This window comes from Myotis myotis, unplaced genomic scaffold (genome assembly GCF_014108235.1).
Source record: "Myotis myotis isolate mMyoMyo1 unplaced genomic scaffold, mMyoMyo1.p scaffold_m19_p_17, whole genome shotgun sequence".
Lineage (NCBI taxonomy): Eukaryota > Metazoa > Chordata > Mammalia > Chiroptera > Vespertilionidae > Myotis > Myotis myotis.
Genome location: NW_023416321.1, coordinates 15,356,849 through 15,378,027, shown reverse-complemented (window position 1 = coordinate 15,378,027; position 21,179 = coordinate 15,356,849). Strand labels below are relative to the sequence as shown.

Below are 21,179 nucleotides of genomic sequence, written 5' to 3'. Positions count from 1 at the left end.
GATCTAATGAATTGTGCATAAGTCTATATGCTCTTAAAGTGCATTTGTGTCATATCCCAGCATGAGCACTGGACCTGCTGAAATCAAAAAGTGTTTTTGTTGCCTGGACATCTGGATTCAGCTTTGAGTAGCTCGGTTATAGAGAATAAGTCCTAAGTGTTTACCTTTCCTGGTCATGTTTTGCTCATGCTGTGCTCAGCAAAATCCAGGTCTGGGCCTGTCTAGATGCAGCATCAGACACAACAAAGCAGCAAGAGCTGCAGCCGTGTGAACCCACTCATGTGGTTTGCCTGGGCAACCACAGGGCTGACACTGAGACATTTTCTTTTGAAATAAGACCGTGATGCTCTCACCAACCAAAACATCGGGGGGAAAGATTTGGCTTGAAGCATGTTGTTTTTTCTTTTTAAAAAGCAGCATACATACTTGTGTTTACTTAATGTATGTGTGCATGTGAATTCTACACACACACACACACACACACACACACACACGCTTAAGTTGCCAAATGTTCACGTCTAGCTATGCAGTAATGCTTACTTATTACACTGTGATAAAATCCAAAAGATCTTTTTGCATGACTCTCATATGGCTGTTAGATTATTATTCCTGTTGGAGAGCAGCTGAGTTACAAGACCCTCCTTCTCCCTTTTCTGACCATCTTCACCCTTCCATGTCCCCTGCATTCGTCTCCCCCTTCACTCCCTCCCTCTTTTGTTTTCTTCTCCCTTCCTCTTTTCTTCCCTTCACTATCAGGAAGGGCAACCTGTGGAGGCCCCAGTCAGCCCAACCCCGAGCCAACAGGGACTAGAGGCAGCAGCGGCTGCAACAGTGAGTGAATTTAAACCAACAAACCATCACATTTTGTGTAAAGAGGTGGCAAACAGTGCAGCAGAATTCTTGTTAACTATATTGAGAGCGTGGGACATGTGTGCTCTTGTTACTCACTGAGATGATAGAAAAGAGTTCCACCTCTTATGAATAGATTCTGATATCATCTTTACCCTTGGTCTACTAAGTTTCTGTTCAGATATGTAAGTACAGTCATGGTTATGGAAGCAGAGTGGCTGTTGTACCCTCTCCGGGTCCCATCGTCTTAATCCAAGATGGCGCTCTTGGACCCATTCACTTTCATGTCTGTATTTTGTGAACAGTATTGGGTGATTTTTCAGCCCGGAGCGAAAACATCTCTGTGATTCTTGACTTCCCGACACTTAAAGGTCTGCTTCCAAAGATGCTTGGACATTTGGCCCATTTTAGCTGTGACTTAGTCTCCTTCCATTGGAAGCTTATACATGTCTACCCTCACGTCCTCAGCTGCTCCAGTGAGAACTCTGCTCTGCCGTGTGTCTTGTGTGTCTTGTACATCTGGGGTAATAACCAGAGTCATCTCTGTTTTGATCTTTCCTTCTTCCAATACTAGCTTATAATTCAGTATCAGCAATTTGAATGTTAAGCATTTCAATATCTGTCCTTAAAAACATCACTTAACCAAAATCTTACAATGCCCTAATATTAAACTAGTACAATCTATTCTATGTAATGAATCTATCGGATTTTTAAGTCTCACCAGTAGTGATCACTCATGTACTGTTGTGTTCTAGTAGCATCGTCTCCTTTAAAAGAAAATGAAATACTTAGATGGATAACCATTTCCTTCATTAGGTGTTTCTGATCACTTTAAACTTTGAAAACTATGATCATCCTTCTAGAACTAGTCTAAGAGGGCTGATATTTTGAATAAGAAGATATTTTAATATTGCTACTTAAATTATTATCAAGTAGGAACTTTCTCTTTTCCTATAAGAAAAAAAAAATATTAAAAACACTTAGAATACAAACTATCCATGTATTTACATTCTTTCTATGGGCTCTCTTTCTGCTAGTCTTAATGTTTTTAAGGTGTGCTTCTGATGCATCAGTCTTGATGCTTTTAAATCTGGCATCCTCTTCTTTCATACTATGCAAGTTAAAAGTCCCCAGTCTAGAAACCTCCACATTCATAGGGTCTTCTTAGCCCACTAGTTTTTTTAGCCAAACATCTGGAGAGTAGCCTAAAGGCATCAGGATGATAACTCTCTAACAAGGACTCTGGATTCTTGACCCCAAGTGCTGAGGATATGACACAGATCTGTTTTTGTTCTGTTCTGTGTCCTCTTGGTTGTCTGTAAGCCTGTGTCACAGTTTAGTTGTGTGTTTTTTCTGCTGGTGTGTGTGTGTCTCATCCCCCTTCCTAAAACTCTCATACCCTGTGTTCTGAAAGGACAGTCGCTAGTGTCTAGCTGGGAGGCTTAACCTGTCTGCCCCTCACTCTATCCTCTAGTGGGGGGAAGCTTCAGAACTGGCCTTGTGCTTTAGTGCCTTGAAGCCTGCCTCCTGTACCCTAGAGCCCATCCCAGGAGTCCTCTCCTGTCACCCATGCCCTTCGTTGCCCTTTCAGTTCATCTTTTGAGGGTTGTCAGGTTAATACTTGTGTGACCTGGAGGTGCCCAGGGCCTCAGTGGTTCCTGAATCTGACTTCATATCAGAATTACCTGGTGAACTTGACATCTGTTTTTTAGGGTATTAAAACAGTTAAGTGGAAGAAAAAATAAAAATGGTCTATAATCCTATGACCCAGAGAATCCCCTACTGACATTAAAAAATACAATTAAAGCAATAGGTGACCTTGGTTAGAAAATGCAAATAAGGGAACATTTGAGATCTTTTTTTTTTTTTTAATATATTTTATTGATTTTTTACAGAGAGGAAGGGAAAGAGATAGAGAGAGTTAGAAACATCGATGAGAGAGAAACATCGATCAGCTGCCTCTTGCACATCCCCCACTGGGGATGTGCCTCCAACCCAGGTACATGCCCTTGACCGGAATCGAACCTGGGGCCTTTCAGTCCGCAGGCCGACGCTCTATCCACTGAGCCAAACCGGTTTTGGCGGAACATTTGAGATCTTGCTCCCCAGCATATGTTGTCAGTTTGGCTCCAATAAAAATTTGGGGGGGAGGGGGGGAGAAATTGCAAATAATACTGAAAGCGAAAGCCTGCCTGTCCCCAGAACCCTTCTCCTCCTTAAGGGTATTATTAACAGCATTTTACCTCCAAATTTTTTTCTGTGTATGTCTATTATCTTCTGAGATAAGTGCATATGTGGATGTACATATATTTTTTGAGACACAGCAGAATTGTGTTTAAACTGTAGCACTATTTTGTCCCTTGATTAAGTTATTAAAAATTTAGTGTATCTTAGAGATTGTGTCATAGTTATTCTTACTCTTTTTTATAGTTGCCCAGCATTCCATAGGTCATTCTACTGAATCTGCTAAAATTATGTGATCACTTTCTTACTAATGGATGTGTTCATTGTTCCCAGTTCTTTGCTATTACAAGTAGCAATTCAGGGAACATCCTTGATAAAATTTCACACACAAGTTCCCAATAGTGGGTGGGATTGGATTGCTGAGTCTCAAAGGGTGCATGCATTTTCAGTTTTGATAAACAATCAAAATGATTATACAGTTTGTACTTGAGGGTATATATTTTTAATATAGATTTCCTAGGTTCCACCCCAGACCTACTGAATTTGCACTTTCTGGGAATAGTATTTGAGAGTCTCTGTGTACTGAAGTGCAGCTTGCAAGGTGACTCTGATGCAATGGTTCTCTACCCAGCACGTGAGAACCGCTGCTAGGAGAGAGAGCATTTGTCCACACAGGGGGATCTGGTGGTCAGTAACTGAGAACAGGTGAAGGTGTGCGTGGGGACCTCCAAGCAGTTGTCCAAACCTGCTTACACATTGTTTGTGCTGCTTGCCCAGGCCGTTTTGCAGGAGAGCAATCTTCCAACTCTTGCCTTGTTTGGTTCTCCAGACAGAAACCATACGAAGTGGGCCTAGGGGCTATTTCTTTTTTTAAAGTATGTTTTTATTGGCTTTAGAGAGGGAGGGAGAGGGAAAGAGAAACATTGATCAGCTGCCTCCAGCATGCCCTCTACTGGGGATTGAGCCTGCCATCCAGGCATGTGCCCGGATTGGGAATCGAACCAGCGACCTTTTGGTGCGTGGGACTAGGCTCAACCAACTGAGCAACACCGGCCAGGGCCAGGGGCTGTTTCTTCAGCTCCTTTCACTCTGTGGCAGGTTAGCACTGATTAATATCGGTCAGACTTAAGCCCAGTTCTGCCTCGTTTTTGTAGCCACAGAGTCCTTTTGCCTCAATAAACCTAAGCTTTTCCAAATCAGGTTGACGTAAGAAATTCAGGTTCTGGAGACCCTACTAAAAACTATGCCTGGGAAGTGAGAAGAAGCCACACCCATCAGCATCTGCCCACAGGCCCGGAAAGAGTTGTTTTCACTCCAGAGTCCTCCACGGAAGGAAAGGAGCCTCTTTCTTTTTGTAAACTCAGTATTCTCTAGCAGGAAGCTGACGTACATGAAGCTTCTTTCCCTTCCCTTTGTTCCGGAGCAGAGGCCAGCACTAGCACATTTCTGGGAGAGGTGGCTGGAACTCTTGGGGCTCCTGTTGAAAGCTTATCAGACAGACCAGGTTACAATCGTCATGTCATTCGGTGCCCCTCCCTCTTAGAAAGTCTACTCTTTAGTTCAGTTTCAAGAAAACTTAGGCCATTGAAAGCTTTGCAGATAGCGCTACACTTGCTGTGAGAGTCTGTTCGTATTAAGCTTTTCCATTCAAGCAGGATTCTTAATTAGCAATGACCGAGGCAAGGTTGGTGTCTCTGGGTGCAGCAGGCAAAACTGCATATTTCCTCCCATCAGGATGAGTTGGTAAATGCAGTTGGGGCTGGGGCTGGGGCGGTGGTGGCTGGGGTGGGAACAGTGGTTTGTTTTTACTTAGCTGTTTGACCAGCTGGTTTTGCTTTTGTTGTTAGAATATGTACTTTTCTGAGGTTTGTATGTACTAACCATCGCCCTTCCCCACCTCACAAAATGTCATATTAAAGCCCAGGCAAATTCTACTCTTTCTGTTCATGTGTGTAGGGAACTGTCAACTTTGGTGGGATCAGGGTGGGCAACGGACCGACAGAGGAGGATGCTGAGATTATTCAGCATGACCAGCTCTCCACCCATTCAGAAGATGCAGAAGAGGTAAGATCCAGCGGTGTGGGCTTCCTCTCCTTCCACTTTGGGTCAGCCCTAGTCTGTGTCCCTAAGTGGCTTCGCTCCAGTCTTCTCCTTGAAAAATGAAAATCTAATCTAATGATCAGCCTGCCTTCTGGACCTCTCAGGGCACCTCAGCTTTTTCCGAGGGGCCCCCGTAAACTCCAGGTGTTGCCGGCAGAGCCCGCAGCAGTTTTTTCTGTTGTTCCACTTCTTAACTTCTGCGTTGCATGCCGATCTCCATTACCCACTGCTCTCTCTCCTGGGCACCGAGGCAGAGTCAGCCCCAGCTTCCCAGCTCTTATTACCAGGAACACAGCCCACGCAGGCAGCATCCGCATCCCTTGCGCCTTCCAAGGATGCTTCCAGTTGGAACTGTAAGCCCTGATGCTTTGGAAGTCCTGTCCCACCGAAGTGCTCTTGTTGCAGATGTTTCATTTGAGCCTTTTAAAAATGCCTACTTTTTATAGGGAGAGTGAAAAATGGAAGGCTAAGCTAGACTTTTCCTACACCACCACCGCCAAGCTCCTTTTTTTAAACTCACAGTCTTTGCCTAACCACTCATAGCACAAAGCCTCTGAACTTTTGGATCTCATCTGTTCATTGTATTCTTTTTAAAGCAAATAGGAGTTGAGGACCCCAGGTGACTGGACTTTTTAGTCTGACTGACCACTTTCACTATGTGTATAACCTTTTAAAAAAGAAATTGCAAGGGGTTGGGGTGCCTTTTAAAAATATGTCTTACTGCTCTGAATCCTGCTGATGTTGCTTTCCTGTATGCTGAGGAGGCTGCCTCCGACATGTTAGACCCACTTAACATTACCCGTCCTCCCCACGAAGCAATGGTAGTCTTGTGCTCGTGACTTGACCTTGTGTGTGCCACGGCTTCCCACTAAGTGTAACTTTGTGTTTTCAAGCCTACCGAGGATGAAGCGGTAAGAAACAAGCTGCTTTGCCTTCATGTTTATCTGGGCCTTGTCTTCCCGTCCTTGTGATCACTTTGCTGACCCTGCTGCATCCGGGGGCCACACATGACACCCGCGTATCCTGCATCTCACTGGCATTTCTAACCAGTCCGTGAATCTGTGTTCTGAAAAGCTCATCTCCATTAACTGCATCTCATGTGGGTCACCTCTGTCTTTGTTTCATTGACTTCGCTGATCTAATACCTCTGAGAATGGCTTTGTAAGGAGCTACAAGTAATGTCTACATTGGCATTCTTGAAGTGACTCCCCTTGGGGGTTAAATCCCATTGGCTTCTGCCTGCCTCTCCTGTGATGTTATGTATGGTCGCTCTGCCACTGGGAGTAGCTGTTTCCTCCCTGGTCCTCTGAGTGCTTATGAGTAAAGCTTCCCCCTCCTCCCTGTCTGAGATGCAGCCAGCCTCTTCCTGCTGCCCTCATCAGCTTGGTGATGCTTGAAGTGACAGTTGCTGGACCCTCGCCTTGGGGTCAGCTCTACCTCTGTGTGACCCAGGTGGGAAGTAGCGTTCAAAAGGAGGCTTTGCCTCTTAGATGTATCCCAGTAAAAAACAACCCGTCTGCGATATTAGACACACACAGAGCATCGTAACAGCGAATAGAAAGAAAGTTGGCGACATGTTCAGGCTGCATCTGGAGAAGGCCTTGTAGCTCAGCAAGAACTCACTTAGCAATATACAAGTTTGGAATCGGGTTTTTTAAAGGCCATGCTGCACTGTTTGCATCTTCCCCCCAAATTTCTCTCTGAAATACTTAGACCCATAAGACCTTCCCTTCCCTGGCTCTCCTGGTCTCTGTAAGGGGGCAGCTGATAGGAATGGGAAAAATCTTTGCTGTTTTGTGTAAAAACAGATAGTGCTCAGCCTTCCTGAAGGCGGAGAGGCTGCCGGCACCCAGGAGCTGCGTGTTCCTCTGGACCGCTCACCTGTGCAGTCTCTGGCTGGGCCGCCAGGAAGGGATGTGGGAGTGTGTTCCATGTTACTGAGGAGCCAGCCCCTCCCAGTAACATCTCCTCGACAACACTGCTCTTTCTAAATGTCATACTAACTGAGCACCCAAATGCCATGGTCATTGCCAGAAAAGTCCTTATTTGTAGCCATGTCCCACGGGAGTTGAACATTGAAACAAGATGGACTGTAATTCAGCTGCCCTAGTCTCTGGCCCCCCAGATCCCTAAGGGTTCTGGTTTTCATAGCTTCCTAAGTAGTCATAACACTTTATCAAACACATACACAGTTTAATTTGCTACAGACAAATTTGGATAACTGTCACAGTTATCTAAAGATTTCAAACAAAACAGAATTCTTAAAAAATCCAGCCTACTTCTCCTAGAACTTTCCCATATTGCTTGGCTGTGAAAACCTGTTTGCCGCATACAGGTCATTGCTCCAGCCCAGTGGGAGCAGCAGTCCCTCTCCCCGGGTGGGCACTCAGTACCGTTGCAGACCAGGGCCAGGTCATGTGATTGTCTAGGAAACCTTTGAAGACTGTAGCCATTCAGCAAGGGTCAGTGGCACCTCTCCCTACTGTGTCATCTCACCAGGTGTGCTCATCCAACCCATCCATCCATCCATTCACCCTCCACGTGTCAAGCCTCTGTTCAATGCTACAGGAACTGAAAGAAGGAAAACATAGTCCTTGCCTTCAAGGAGCTCCCAAACTAACTGAGGAAACAGTCTGGGCGGTAGATGCTGTGATCATAGTGTGCCCAGGATGCTGTGGGAACACAGAAAGGGGCATCTGAAAAACAGAGTGGGGGTGGGAAGAGGAGACCAGGAAAGGGCTCCCTAAGGAAATTATTGCTAAGCTTAGTCTCTGTGGAGGGAGAGGGAGATGCAGAACCATCAGTATGAATAGTTATCATAAAGACACAGAGGCCTGCAAGCCCATCACGCTTAGGGATTAAACGGGTATTCAGCTTGGCTGAAGCTCAGAGTCAGGAGTTGGGGGACTCATGAGAGGTAAGACTAGAGGTTGGCAGAAATGAGCCACAGATTGTTTGGACAACAAGGGGCCATCAGAGGGTGGTGAAGATGAAAGTGACACAACAAATGTGATTGCTGAAGTGGAGATGTTAGAGGACATACTGGATTGGGGAGGGGGCACAGTCTGGAGGCATGGGGACCAGCTAGTCTGCTATGAGTCAGGAAAAAATTGGGAGGCCTGGGAGAAGAAAGCATTTTCAGGGGGAGTTAGAAAGGAAGGGCCAATAGAGGCTAAGAATGTAAAAGCTACAGGTCCCAGTCCCTTAGCGAAGATTGGCAGTCAAGATTGATTGGCAGGTTTGGTTCCTGGGGGACGAGTAGTGACACCGTTAGACATGAGACTTGGCCTGGAAGTGCATCTTGGTGGGGCCAGCCCCCTCTCTCCCTGCCCTCATAGGTTTTCAGGGCAGTTCTGGTGTACTCTGGGTGTGGAGTCCTGTACGTCCTGAAAGAAACTAGTGAAAAGTAGATCCTGACCAAGGGCAGGGAAGGCTGGGGAGTCCCTCTGCTCCTAGAGTTCTGGGCTGGGCTGTGGGGAGAGGCCCCCAGGATGGAACGACCTCCTGTTCTAGAGTAACTGTTGGTTTCTCCACCTGGGAGAGTGGGAGGCCATGCAATGCACCAGGTGCTTCCAGAGGATCTGTATTCTTCCCCCTGAAAATGCTTGCTTCTCCAGAGCTTGCAAAGTCCTACATGTGAACTCCTGGAAGCTTGTTCCAGCCCCACCCCTTTATTCTGGAAATGATTTTGGATGTTGAAGGAAAATGGAGAAAGGGAGTGTGATGAAAACAGAAACAAAAACCAAACGATATTCTATCTGGTCTTAATCAACTGTCCAAGTAGGAATTGGTAAAACTTTTTTTTTAAATATGTTTTTATTGATTTCAGAGAGAGGAAGGGAGAGGGAGGGAGAGAGAGAGAGAAACATCAATGATGAGAGAGAATCATCCACCGGCTGCCTCCTGCAGGCCCCCTACTGCGGATCAAGCCCACAGCCCGGGCATGTGCCCTGCCCTGGAATCGAACCATGACCTCCTAGTTCATGGGTCAACACCCAATCACTGAACCACACCAGCTGGGTGGAATTGGTAAAACTTTTGCTAAAATTTCCGTGTCATCTTTGCAGAAGTCACACAAAAAAAGGAGGTTGGTTATCTTGAGTGCAGTTGTTTGTTAAGCTAATTAAGTGAAGTGACTGGAGGTTTAGGGCCTGACAACTGAGAGCCGGGGGGCTTCCTACTCCCCTGGCTTATTCACAGCGGTGTTCCCACTTGAGGACGTCACACACCAGCAGGTGGGAGTGGGCTAGGGAAGGTCCTTAAAGTCCGGAACGCCATTTTCTCCGAGCGCTCTCAACTTCACAGACACTCCACTTAAGCTCACAGACTAGCCGGGAGAGAAAAACAGATGCGTTGAGAAGAATCTCATGAAGACGTAGTTCATTAAAATGTAGTGTATTGAGGGAAATGGGGGTGTCCCTGTTGGGGACTAAGCCAGGCAGGATTTCAGGGGATGGCATAGCTGAAGTCACCACTGGAGTTCAACACTGGGGGCTCCTGGCCCATGGAGCGCAAAGGGCCATGTGGCACAGCCCAGACTCCACACATCCCCCAGCCTTACGTCTTCTCTCTGGCTTCCCCACCGCAGTTTGACTTTGGAGACACAATGGTGCACCAGGCCATCCACACCATCGAGTACTGCCTGGGCTGCATCTCCAACACCGCCTCGTACCTGCGGCTCTGGGCCCTCAGCCTCGCCCACGCACGTGAGTGTATTTCTCTCAGATCAAAAATGATGGCTTTCCCCTTCTCTGGGCACTCTCTCAGGTGGGGCCTTAAAGAGAGTGGGAGTTACAAAAAGTGTCGGGGATTATTCAGACTCCAGAGTCCAGAGAGAATGATGTCCAGATGGGAGGATCAGCACTTTCCCAGGTTAGCAATGCACAGTGGTCCCACTCAGGTCGTGGGAAGCCAGAATGCAGGGAACACTCCAGGGGAGGAGTGGCAGAGCAAAATGCAAGGCCCACAGCGCTGCTCCCCAAAATAAACCAGAGGTCGTGTCTCTCCCGTCCCCAGAGCTGTCGGAGGTGCTTTGGACCATGGTGATCCACATGGGCCTGAAGGTGAAGAGCTTGGCAGGAAGTCTGGCGCTGTTCTTCATCTTCATCGCCTTTGCCACCCTGACCGTGGCCATCCTCCTGATCATGGAGGGCCTCTCCGCCTTCCTCCACGCACTGCGGTTACACTGGTGAGGGCAGCGGCGGGGGGAGGCGATCTGGGAAATGTGTCCTTGGCTGCACCGAGGGCAGCTTTGCTCCTGTCCAGCATCCAGAGCACTAGGAAGTGTCTGCTTTCACATCATTACACCCAGGACCTATCTTAGGAGTGAGTGAGCTCCCGGAAATGCCCACCGATAAGCACAGCTCACTTTCAGAGCCTCCGGGGAGAATTCTCGGTGCGTGTTGTCAGGCGCCCTCTCCCTGCCTCTCACTCTGCAGTGGTCCTGATGGTAGCTTAAAAGATCTGCTGGGGTTTTATTTTTTGTTTGCTTGGGGTGTGTTTGCTCTGGCATAGAACTTTCTCCTGTGTGCAGAGCAACGAGAACAGCTGTGGAATAGGCTCTAAGCCCAGGAAGATGCTGGAGCACAGTGTACCCCAGTTTTGTCCCCTGGTTCTGGCCTTGTGCCAGCATCTTTGAGGAGGACCCCTGACAGCTCGTGGGGGGCAGGGGAGGTGGTTTCCTTCTTCCCTAGCGTGTATGTCAGTGCACGAAGGAGCAGCTTCAGAAGGGCCGGTTTGAGGTGGGTTTGTTTTCTTTGATGTAGTTTGTGGCTCTTCATGGCCTTGCATGGAGAGGGAGCTCAGCCTCGGGAGTGGGAGAGCTGGAGTCTGGCCTGGACTGCGACTCTGTGACCTCAAAGTAGGGTTGCCAGATTCAGCAAACATTACAGAACACCTGTCAAATTTGAATTTCAGATCAACAGTGAATAGTTGGGTGGGATTTTGTCTTATAGTGTAAGTATTTTCCAAATGTGCATGGGACATACTTACACTAAAACTGTGTAGCCTGTGCTACTTCTGGCTACCCTGCCCCTTTGAGTCTCCATTTCCTCCATTAGGATGTGATTCTCCCTTTTTGGATCTCAAACCCCAGTGGCTCTGGAAGCTCTGGACCCTCTCTCCACAGCAACACCTCCCCCCATGTGAGCACACAGTTTTACCAGTTTAGGGGTCTCAGATCCACTGACCCGACCTTAAGAACCCCTAGATGACACCATCTGTGGTGTTCATGATCTCACAGTCAGAAGGGGGCTTGGAATGTCTCTTTTCATCACTAATCCAAACCTGAAGAAAACCCAGAATCTGAACCTGAAACCTCTTCTCTTCCCACCCTTATCTTTGACTTTCCTCCTGTTTTTGTTGTAGTTGAGCCTCCTCAAGGATGCCACTGTTTGTTGTTCTAAATTGCAGAGGAGAAAAGTGAGGCGCATAAGGGGAGATGGGCTGGGACTTACCTTCCTCACCAGCTCTTTTGGAGGAGTCTGTCCTGCTGGTGGGTGCACATGCTTTCTCAGTGCACAGCTGAGAAGCACCAGGGCTTCCCTCCTGCCTACCACCCCCCCCCCCCACTCCGCCCAGCTGCTGTTTACTGTGGAGCCAGGAGGTTAGGAGCTCCCCATGATTCAGACTGCGGGCCGCTCCCCTGTTCCTAGCTTATCAGCGTCCCCTCTCCCCAGCACACTTCCTCAGCCTCGCGGTGTGAGGGAACGTCTGTGTAGCCAGCCGGTGGTGACTCACTTTTTCTTGCGCTCTTGGCTCCCTTCCTTTCCTAGTAACTCCTCTGTCTCCTGAGCCCTGGCCTTGAGGGAACAGTTACCACCCCACCGCGATTCCCAGGTGGGGAGCCTGCTGCCTCCTCCCGGGTGGGATGGGGCCCGTGCTGCTGGGCCAGCACTGTTAGTTAGAGCAGTGAGCAGGCGCACCACGACTCTAGTCAAGGAAGGTCGCCTGGGCTTGGGCCTGTCTCCAGAGTGAGCCCCCAGTTGGTGAAGTTGTGTGTTATTGCCAGAGAGCTACTTCTTCCTCAGGCGCAGCGGTGGCCTTCGAGTGCCTCTGTCTCCCCACACAAATGAGCCCGAGGAAGTGACAGATGACAAGAGAGCAGGCTCCAGAATCACGCCTACCTGCTCTAAAGTCCAGCTCTGCCCACACTGGCTGGCCAACCCCGAGGGAAGCACTTATCTCTCTGAACCTCCTTGTCTCTCATGCAGAGAGGGAGGATGAGGCTGCCATGATTAAACGTGAAGGAATGTGCACACCAAGGGACTCACGGTGCCCTGGCACATCTAAACTGTTGTTCAGGTGCAGATCATGGCTGCCCTGCTTAAAAGTGGGGTGCCCTGTGGAAAGGGCACCTCCTTGTGGTAGCTTGTAAAGAAACTGCTTTTAGTCTGTTTAGAGAGAGGGGAGACCGCTGGGTGGGCAGATAGGTGATACCATCCGAATGCCTCTCCGGTGTGGTTTGCAAGGAATAGGCTGGTCCACCACATTGCACGTGTGGGGTTTGGTGGTGGAAATATTGGGCAGAAGAGAAAAAACAGCGAAAACTCTTGCGCAGCAACGTTTCAAATCCCATCTTACTGAAGGCCTGTTTGGAGCTCATCCCTGCCCGGGGAGTGGAATTGGTGCAGGTGCACCCCCTCCTGGCCGAATGTGGATGTGCTTCCAGGCTGCCTGGCAGCAGTCGTGGGTTGTGGCCACTCCTGAGGGGGCAACAGCTGGTCCTGCTGAGAATGGTGCAGGGACATGGTTGCTGTTTTTTCTGGTGTCCAGCCTGGATGTCGTCATACCTGTCACTCTGCCCCTGGTTTCTGCTGGGTTCCTGGTTCTGATGCAAGGACTGCCCCATTAGACAAGCTCTGGGTCTCTTCCGTGGGGACAAGAAGAAAAGCACACGGTTCGATAACAAATGTAAACCACTATCTGAGGTCCGTGCAGGGTCAGAAGGAGGTGGGTGACATTTGAAAACAACAGTGAGCAGGTTAATGTGCCAGCCTGCCAGTTCCATCTCCTGAGTCGTCTGTCCCTCTCTTTTCCCCCACCCCTATAAAGTGGGTGGGCCTTCCTGTCACCCTAATTCGATGTCTTTTCTTCCTCACGAAAGGCAAAGGCGGGGATATGATTGGTTGTTATAACTGTGGCCACCGAACTGCTTTTAGCAGAAAGACTGTTGCCCATGGCCTACCTTCTTCTCTAGCAGTATCCACCTGTGTGTAGGTGTGCACACTGGCAACTCGCTGACTGCTTGATGGCTAACGGGACAGGACTGGGACCAGTTTGTTGTGAGGGATACAGTGGTGCCACAGCAGGACACCTTGGGAGAGCTGGGTGAATGGCTGGCTGCCCCAGAAGTCAGAGACCTGAAATGTGTCCCAGGCTGACATCACTGTCCGGACACTGGGACCATCAGACAGGCATGTGCTCCTGGCCCTGAACTGCTCAGAGCGACAGAAAGGGCCAGAGCAGCAGCTGGGCCTAGAATCATCTTTCGGAAACTGCCTCCCCTCAGTCACACCCTGCCAGGAAAGGGAAGAGGCCCCGGAACCAGTCCCTTCGCTCACTCCAGGAAACAGGTTTCCAGTTACACAGCAGGAGCCGTCTCTCTCTGGACGCCCAGTTGTCCTCTGGGTCACAGGTGGCCTTTGCCGGGTGCTGAGCTGGAAGGGGTGATAGAGAAGCTCAGCCCACTGCTTGCCTGGGGCTTCATCCCAACTGGGATTCTGAGGTGCGTTTTAGTGGCTTGGAGCATGGCTGGTCCTGGAGGCTCCTGAGCAGAGCCCCTAAGGAAGGAAGAACTCACAGGGCGGCCCCTGGGGCCCCCTTGCACCCTCACACAGAGAACTTCATGTTTGTACTTTCTCAGGAAGCACACGTTTCCCTGGTTTACAGGGAGAGAAGGGTGGGGAGACCGACAGGGAAACTGCTTTCCAGCTCTGTGCCAGGAGGTTGGGTGAGCTCAACTGAGAAGGAGGGTGAAGTCAGGCTAACCCACTGGTGCCCAGGGTGTCTTTAAGTCACACAGAGGGGTGGCAAGAGAAGGGTGGTGACCCCACGGGTCTCGGAGAATGTCTCCCTCCACCCAGTTTGGAATCGGAATTGTTTGTGTGATTAGCCAGCCATGAGGTCAGAATTCTGATCCCTCATGGGCCTGAAGGGGACTTGCCCACTGTCTGGCTACATATTCTTGAATGAAAATGGGACGAGTCCATCTGTTTTCAGTTGTTCAGCAATCCCTTGCCATGTGCAGACACAGCCCACCCAACATGAAGAATGCATACCTGACAGCAGTGGGCGCCCAGCAGGAACCTAGCTCCCTCTCCACCACCTTCCCCAGTAGCTGCAACTGGCAGAAGGGCTTCTCAGGAGTGTCAGGATGTGGGGCGGATCCGGTCCTGGTATGACTGACTGGAGTCCTGGATCCTGTTTTACCTGGGGCTTGGCCAGAGTCTGGGATGCTTGGGGACCTAGGCCCAGGCCCTGCAATGTGGGGCTGGGGGAGAGATGGCCTCACTGAACATTGTTCACCTCTTCTCCCCAGGTGTGGAGCTGAAAGCTCTGCAGTCAGTGTCCCCAGCCAGCACCCCGAGGCTGAAGGGGCTCTGAGGGCCTCTCAGTGCCACCTGCAGACAGTCGTCCTGGTTTGCCTGCCCAGGCCACGCCCCAGCTTTCCTCTCTGCTAATTGCTCCCCTCTGGGTTTGGGGGAGGAGGAAGCCCTGTGTGTAAACTATGGCCTGCAGCCTGCCTCCCCCGCCTGTTCTTGGCCGGTTCTGGTGCCCCCAGGGTCACTCAGCCCCAGTGGAAACTATTCCTCAGGGCAGCTCTCCTTGGATTTTCTAGCCTCTGAATCATGCATTTTTCTGCCCATATTTGGTGCTGATTTGGTTGCTGGGCAGCCATCCAGGGCGAGTTTGTAGGGGGAAGTCCAGCCAAGTGCTCACAGGAGCGAGCTCCTCTTCCCCTCGAGTCCGTCCGATAGGGCCCCAGGGAGACGGGCAGGGATGGACGCCGAGCTGCCTGGGAAGGGAGTTGAAGCTCTGTTTTTCCTTTCAGTCCCCAAGAGAAGAATTCTTTCTCAGATGTTTTTGTAGTTGGAGCATATTTTTGCCGTGGCTTTGAGGAGACTTCCCCTCCTGACTTCCCCCCTTTCCTGAGAATTTCCTCCCCTAACTCAAAAAGCCTTGAATGTTCACTCCCAAGCCTCCCTTCTCCTTCCTCCCCACAAGGGAACAATAAGCAAGAAAACAGTGGTGCTCCCAGGGTTCCCGGGGCTGAATTCACAGCCTCTTGGGGCTTCCCTCAGAGGTCGCTGTGAGCCCTGCCAGGCGACCGACCGCTGTTTGGGGGGCTCCTCTTCTCTGCTGCTCAGCAGGTCAGAGCAGGACTGAGGACCTGCCGGTGCATTGGTGCACTGCTTGCTGAGGGCAGGCCCTGGGCTTCAGGGACAGGGCTGTGTGCCCTGGGAGGAGGCCGAGTTCTGGGCTTGGGTTGGCAGAGGCAGCAGGAGGCAGAGTGGTTTTCCCACACTCACCTAGGAGAGTAAGGCTTCGGGGAGCGTGGGTCAGGCATCTTTCTGGCCAGCTGTGAAATCCCAAAAAGTTTCTGTGGGATGATGACTTCCCTCTTCCTTTTCCCCAGGGTCGAATTCCAGAATAAATTCTACAGCGGGACCGGTTTCAAGTTCCTACCCTTCTCCTTCGAGCACATCCTGGAAGGGAAGTTAGACGAATGAGCCCGCATGGGGACGCGTGCCCACTGCCCTCCCCCACCCACTCCATGGTGATAGCTGTGCTCCTCTCGCGTGTTGGTTGTGATCCCTGGATTCGGGGGCATTTGTGTCATCCTTGCCACCCTCCCCCAGCTGCTTGTGAGATCCGGCCCTCCCTTGGGTCTCCTGCCTCCTCAGCTGTGCATATTGTAGTGTAGTGATCTAGAGAAGCTGTACTCTGGCCGTCACTCACACCACTGGGCACCAGCCTTCCCTCCATCTCCTCCGAGCCAGACCCTCCTCTCTGTCACCTGGTGGTGACTGTGTGCATTTCCATATGAGCCCAACGCCCAGGAGCACCTTCGCCATCCACACCCAGATTCTGAGTTTCTGCTCCTGCCACTCTAGTTACTGGTTGCGGTGGGGGTGCTCTTGGCACCCTTCCCTGGGGTTAGTAGGAGCAGATCCAGGAAGATGATACGTATCTCCTCTGCCTCCCACCTCCAGTCTTCAGAGCAAAGACATGTGTTAATCAGGAATCCAGCTGGGCCACACTGTGCCATCATGCATGGCTTCTTGTCACCCCCAAGGGTCCCAGGGCACCCAACACCACCTCCCTAACCTCCACTCTATACTCAGACCTCTCCTCCTCCCTCCCAGAATCCCCTTCTTCCGCTCCCTCATTTGCATCCTGCATGATAGCAGAGCTGGGAGAGACCCAAAACAGAGGGCCTGGCTAGCTGCTTCTCAGCCCATTCGAGGGCCCTGGCACTGACACGTCCTCTGGGCAGAGGGATTAAATTGATGCTCCTCCTGGTGCAGACCAGGACCTTCCCCTACCCCCAAATCATGACTCTTGAGTGAAGGATGGTGATCGTCAAGGCTGGTTCTCTGGCAGGCCAGCCTTGCTCTGCCACTAGTGCCCCTTCCCGCTCCCACAGTGAGCCCAAGTGGGGGGAGTGAGGTCCTGGGCAGGGAGGGTCACTGTCATTTACCGTTTGCTGATTGGAGGCGACTGGCAGGGCTGCCAGGCATGTGGTTGTGAGAGCTGCACTGCCCTGCCTGTGAGCTGATGACGAGCAGCCCCGAGGGCCGGCTCCGCTGTCACCCCCACACCAGCTGATCTTCAGGCCTTTTAAGCATGTGTTGACGCAGCAGCCCTGGCTGCTTCAGCTAAATTGATCCAGTCACTTTCAGTGGCCGAGATAATCCCCTGAATTGGCCAGACCCTTGCCCTCTTCCACCCTGACTTTCCTGAGGGAGCTACTTAGAGCTGCTCACTCAACCCTCCCAGGCGCGGCTGGCCTGGGTGTGGGCCACCTGCCCCAGCTGCCCCAGCCGCACCATGTGCGGGCCAGTGTGACCTGACCCAGACCTTGTGCAGAGCCCCTCCCCTGTGGTCCCCATGGTTTACATGATGTGATGATCTTTGTTCTGTTTACAGCAGGGCTTGAAGTAGAGTTCTCTGTGTAAGGAACCCTGCCCAAGGCCCTTCTGTTCAGACATTCCTGTGCTGAATAAAGTGTGTTTGAGTCTACAGAGGGAGGCTGGCTGTCTCTGTACCCACAGCCCCTGCTCCGCACCCTCTCCCCTGCCCGCCTCCAGCTTTTCTGCTTCTCTGATCAAAGGCCACAGCTACCGGGGCCCTGACCAGGCAGTACGTTTGAAATTCTCGCCTTATCTCAAGTTTCACAGGCACCTTCCCCCTCGCATGAGCCAAGGCGGCTTTGCAGGCACTACCCATGATGGGGAGGGGTCTTAGGAACCCGGCTTCGCTTCCCCTTCACACACTACACCCCCAAACAGCAGAGGCTCGTGGGGGTCTGGGCATCTGCCCCCTCCCTCTTTTTCAATTGTGCTCTTCGGGGCTCAGCAGCCTGGCTGTTTTGAGCCCTGCTGCCCTTGGCCTTGGTGTAAATGGAGGCTCAGCATGTGGTTTGGGGCAGCTGGAGAATGTGAGGTGCTGAGGTAGGCAGGTGGCTGAAGAGCCTGCAGACTGTCCAGGCAGGCGGCGTGGGCAGGGAGGGCACCTCTCCCTCCTCACTGCCATGTAAGGCATCCACATTCTTTCCCAGGGCCCTCCCTCCCGGGGCCTCCGGAGCAGGGGCTGTGCAGGAATTCGAGCAGCAGGCTGACAACTGCGGCTCCGGGAGGGGCAGGAAACCCCTGTTCATTTCATGTTCCTGTCCCCCCAGCCTCAAACCCTCTCCTCCCTAACAGGCCAGCTGCCCTGGAATAGGCCCTGGGTGCAGCACCTCCACCCGTCTCCTCCGAAAGTCCAGAGTGGAAATTCAGGTAAATGAGCTCTTTTAGCCTCTGCTCTGTTACTGACTCAAAAAGGGAGGCCTAACTGAAATAGATATTTGGGTGCTGGCTGGGTAGCTCAATTGGTTAGAGCATCGTCCTGATACACTAAGGTTATGGGTTCGGTCCCAGATCAGGACACATACAAGAATCAATCAATGAATGCATCAATAAATGGAACAACAAATTGATGTTTCTCTCTCTTCCTCTCTCTAAAATCAACAAATAACTTTTTATAAATAAGTAAAATAGATATTTGGAATCAATGAAATAGAATTGAAATTGAGAGTCCAGAAATAAACCTTAATATTTATGGTCAATTGATTTTTTATTTTTTTTTAGAATTTTTACTTTTTTTTTTTTTTAAATTTCAGAGAGGGAGGGATAGGGAGAGAAAGATAGAAACATCAATGATGAGAGAGAATCACTGATCAGCTGCCTCCTGCACGCCCCATACTGGGGATTGAGCCCGCAACCTGGGCACTTGCCCTTGACCAGAATCAAACCTGGGACTCTTCAGTCTGCAGGCCAGCCCTCTATCCACTGAGCCTAACCAGGTAGGGCATCAATTGATTTTCAACAAAGGGGCCAAGAAAATCCAAAAGAACGGGGAAAGAACAGTCTTTTCAACAAATAGTCCTAGTACAACTGGGTATCCACATGTGAAAAACAAATTTGGGCCAGGACCCCACACTGTGTACAAAAGTTAACTCAACGTGAATCACGGACCTAAATGTAAGAGTTAAAACTAAAACTCTTAAGAGGAAATCACGAGTCTTCATGCTGACCTTGGGCTAGGCAATGATTTTTAGATATGACAGCAAAAATAACAAATGATGAAGATAAGTTGGGCTTTAGGAAAATTAAAAAATGTTTTGGTCCAAAGGGAAAAATAAAGACATTCACACCAGGGGACAATATCTGCAAATCATACAGTTGGCCCTTGAATGATGTGTGTGAACTGCAGGGGTCCACTTATACTTGGGGGTTTTTTGTTGTTGTTTTTTTCAGTAAATATGCAGTCAGCTCTCTATGTCCCCAGGCTGAATGGCCAGTAAGCCCATGAAAAGATGCTCAACATAATTCGTCATTAGAGAAATGCAAATCAAAACCGTGAGGAGACACCACCTCACATCCACTAAAAAGGTTTATAAAAACGTTAATGACAGGTGCCAGCAAGGATGTGGAGTAATTGGAACTCCTAGTCCCTGCTGGTAGGAATGTAAAATGGAAAGCAGTCTGGCAGTTCCTCAAAACGTTAAACAGAAGTAATATAAGACCCAGCAAGTTGACTTCTAGGTATCCACTGAAGAAAAATGAAAAGACGTGCACGCAGACTTGTACACAGTGTTCAGAGTAGCATTTTTCATGGTAGCCCCCCAATGGAAACAACCCACATGTCCATCTGTTGGATAACAAAAGGCAGTCTATCCATATAACAGGTATTAATCTACAATAAAAAGGAATAAAGTACTGCTACTTGCAACACTATGAATGGACCTCAGAAACATGATGCTAAGAAACAGGACACAAGACCACATAATATGATTCCATTTCTGTGAAGTAGGCAAATCTATAGAGACAGAAAGCAGATGGGTAATTGTCTAGGACTGGCGGCTAGATGCATTTGGGGGCAGGATTAAAATAGGAGATCCCCTTCTCGTGGAATCCCTGGACCCCAGACATCTGCTGAGTGAGTCTGTGCTCTGTCCAGTGAATGCCCCTCATCTTGCGGTCCTAGAACCAGCATGGAAAGGGTGGCTTTGGGCCTGCTCAGTGCTATAAAGATGGGACAATTCCATCACCACCTTCAGGACCCACTCTCTGTCGGATTCATTGGGGACCTGGGTGGACTGTGCCTCTTTCTGTCCCAGGAGCCCTGGACAGAAGGGGCATTGGAGCTCCCCTCAGATCCAAGAGACTGGCTGCCTTCCCAGCTCCCTGGCCTACCCAAGGCATGTCTTAGGCATTGGCTGCTCCCTGGTGGCCAGACCGGGAAGGACTCATTCCTCCTCACTGGCGTGAACATGATCCTAGCTGGGCTGTGACAGGCAACTGTATTGGCTGGGCACTATTCTGGGGCACACAGGCAGAGGGGCCAGGAACAGAAGAGGACATGATGAGATGGAGAGAGGAGAGCCAGGCCTACTTGTTTCACACACATTAATTGAAAAAGTAAAGTCCTCCCACCCCCAACATCCTAGTACTCCATGGGAGGCAACCACTGTTTTCATAGCCTTTAAAAAAAGATGCACACAACCCTAGCAGGTTGCTCCAGTGGTTAGAGCATTGGCCCACAAACTGAAGGGTTGCGGGTTCAATTCTGATTAAGGGTATATACCTCGGTTTCAGGCTTGTTCCTTGGCCCCAGTCGGGGACGTGTGGGAGGCAACCAATCTGTCTCTCATATCCACATCGATGTTTCTCTGTATCTCCCCGCCCCCTTCCACTGTCTCTAAAAAAAACACAAACAAAAATTATTGGAAAATATATCCTCAGGTGAGGATTAACAACAACAAATAAATAAAAAATACCCACACAAATGCGAGTGTACTATATCCACTGGCTTGACCATTTGCAGAACATTCCAAATCATTAACACATCTTCCTCATTTTTCAGGAAATGCTTAACAGTTCATACTTTAATTTCTTCAATCAGCCCCCTCCTGTTGTCAAAGAGCTCCCAGCCTGACGGGGAAGATGAGAAAAGAGTGTGACATGCTTGGAGTCATCCCTGAAGCTCCTCCCCAGCATCGACGAACTCAGGCTTTAAATGTACTACCAACCCCTGGATGGTGTCCCCAACCTACTGCCCCACACCACCACTCTGGGTGAATCCAGACCCCACAGAGAGCCCCAAACTCCCCCACCCACGTGTTCCCTGAGATCCAGAAATGCCAGTCAAGCAGGTCCAGGCAGGAGGAGAACCTGACAAGGCTCACCTGGAGAAAGGGGTGTTCAGAGGGAAAATGGGGTGCGAGTGAGGGATGCTGGAGAGGAGTGGAGAAGGGCCTGGGCGGAGGTGTTGCAGGCTGT

At 50.1% G+C, this 21,179-nt stretch overlaps 1 protein-coding gene across 11 annotated transcripts in view; it reads left to right on the top strand.

Annotated features, from left to right (window-relative positions):
- The window catches only part of ATP6V0A1 (ATPase H+ transporting V0 subunit a1), a 62,537-nt gene extending 41,600 nt beyond the window's left edge, over positions 1-20,937 (top strand). For 5 of the 11 annotated variants that reach the window (XM_036339748.1, XM_036339747.1, XM_036339753.1 and 2 more), the window contains 5 exons: positions 4,990-5,097; positions 6,027-6,044; positions 9,722-9,839; positions 10,150-10,321; positions 15,770-17,378. In XM_036339748.1, the coding sequence (XP_036195641.1) occupies positions 4,990-5,097; positions 6,027-6,044; positions 9,722-9,839; positions 10,150-10,321; positions 15,770-15,863 (510 nt within the window). In that variant the 3' untranslated portion in view covers positions 15,864-17,378. Of the gene's footprint in view, positions 1-4,989; positions 5,098-6,026; positions 6,045-9,721; positions 9,840-10,149; positions 10,322-15,769; positions 17,379-18,059; positions 18,303-20,763 lie in introns of those variants that run through there. The other 6 variants (XM_036339749.1, XM_036339755.1, XM_036339751.1 and 3 more) reach the window with 4 other exon arrangements.
- Positions 20,938-21,179: the final 242 nt, after the last annotated feature.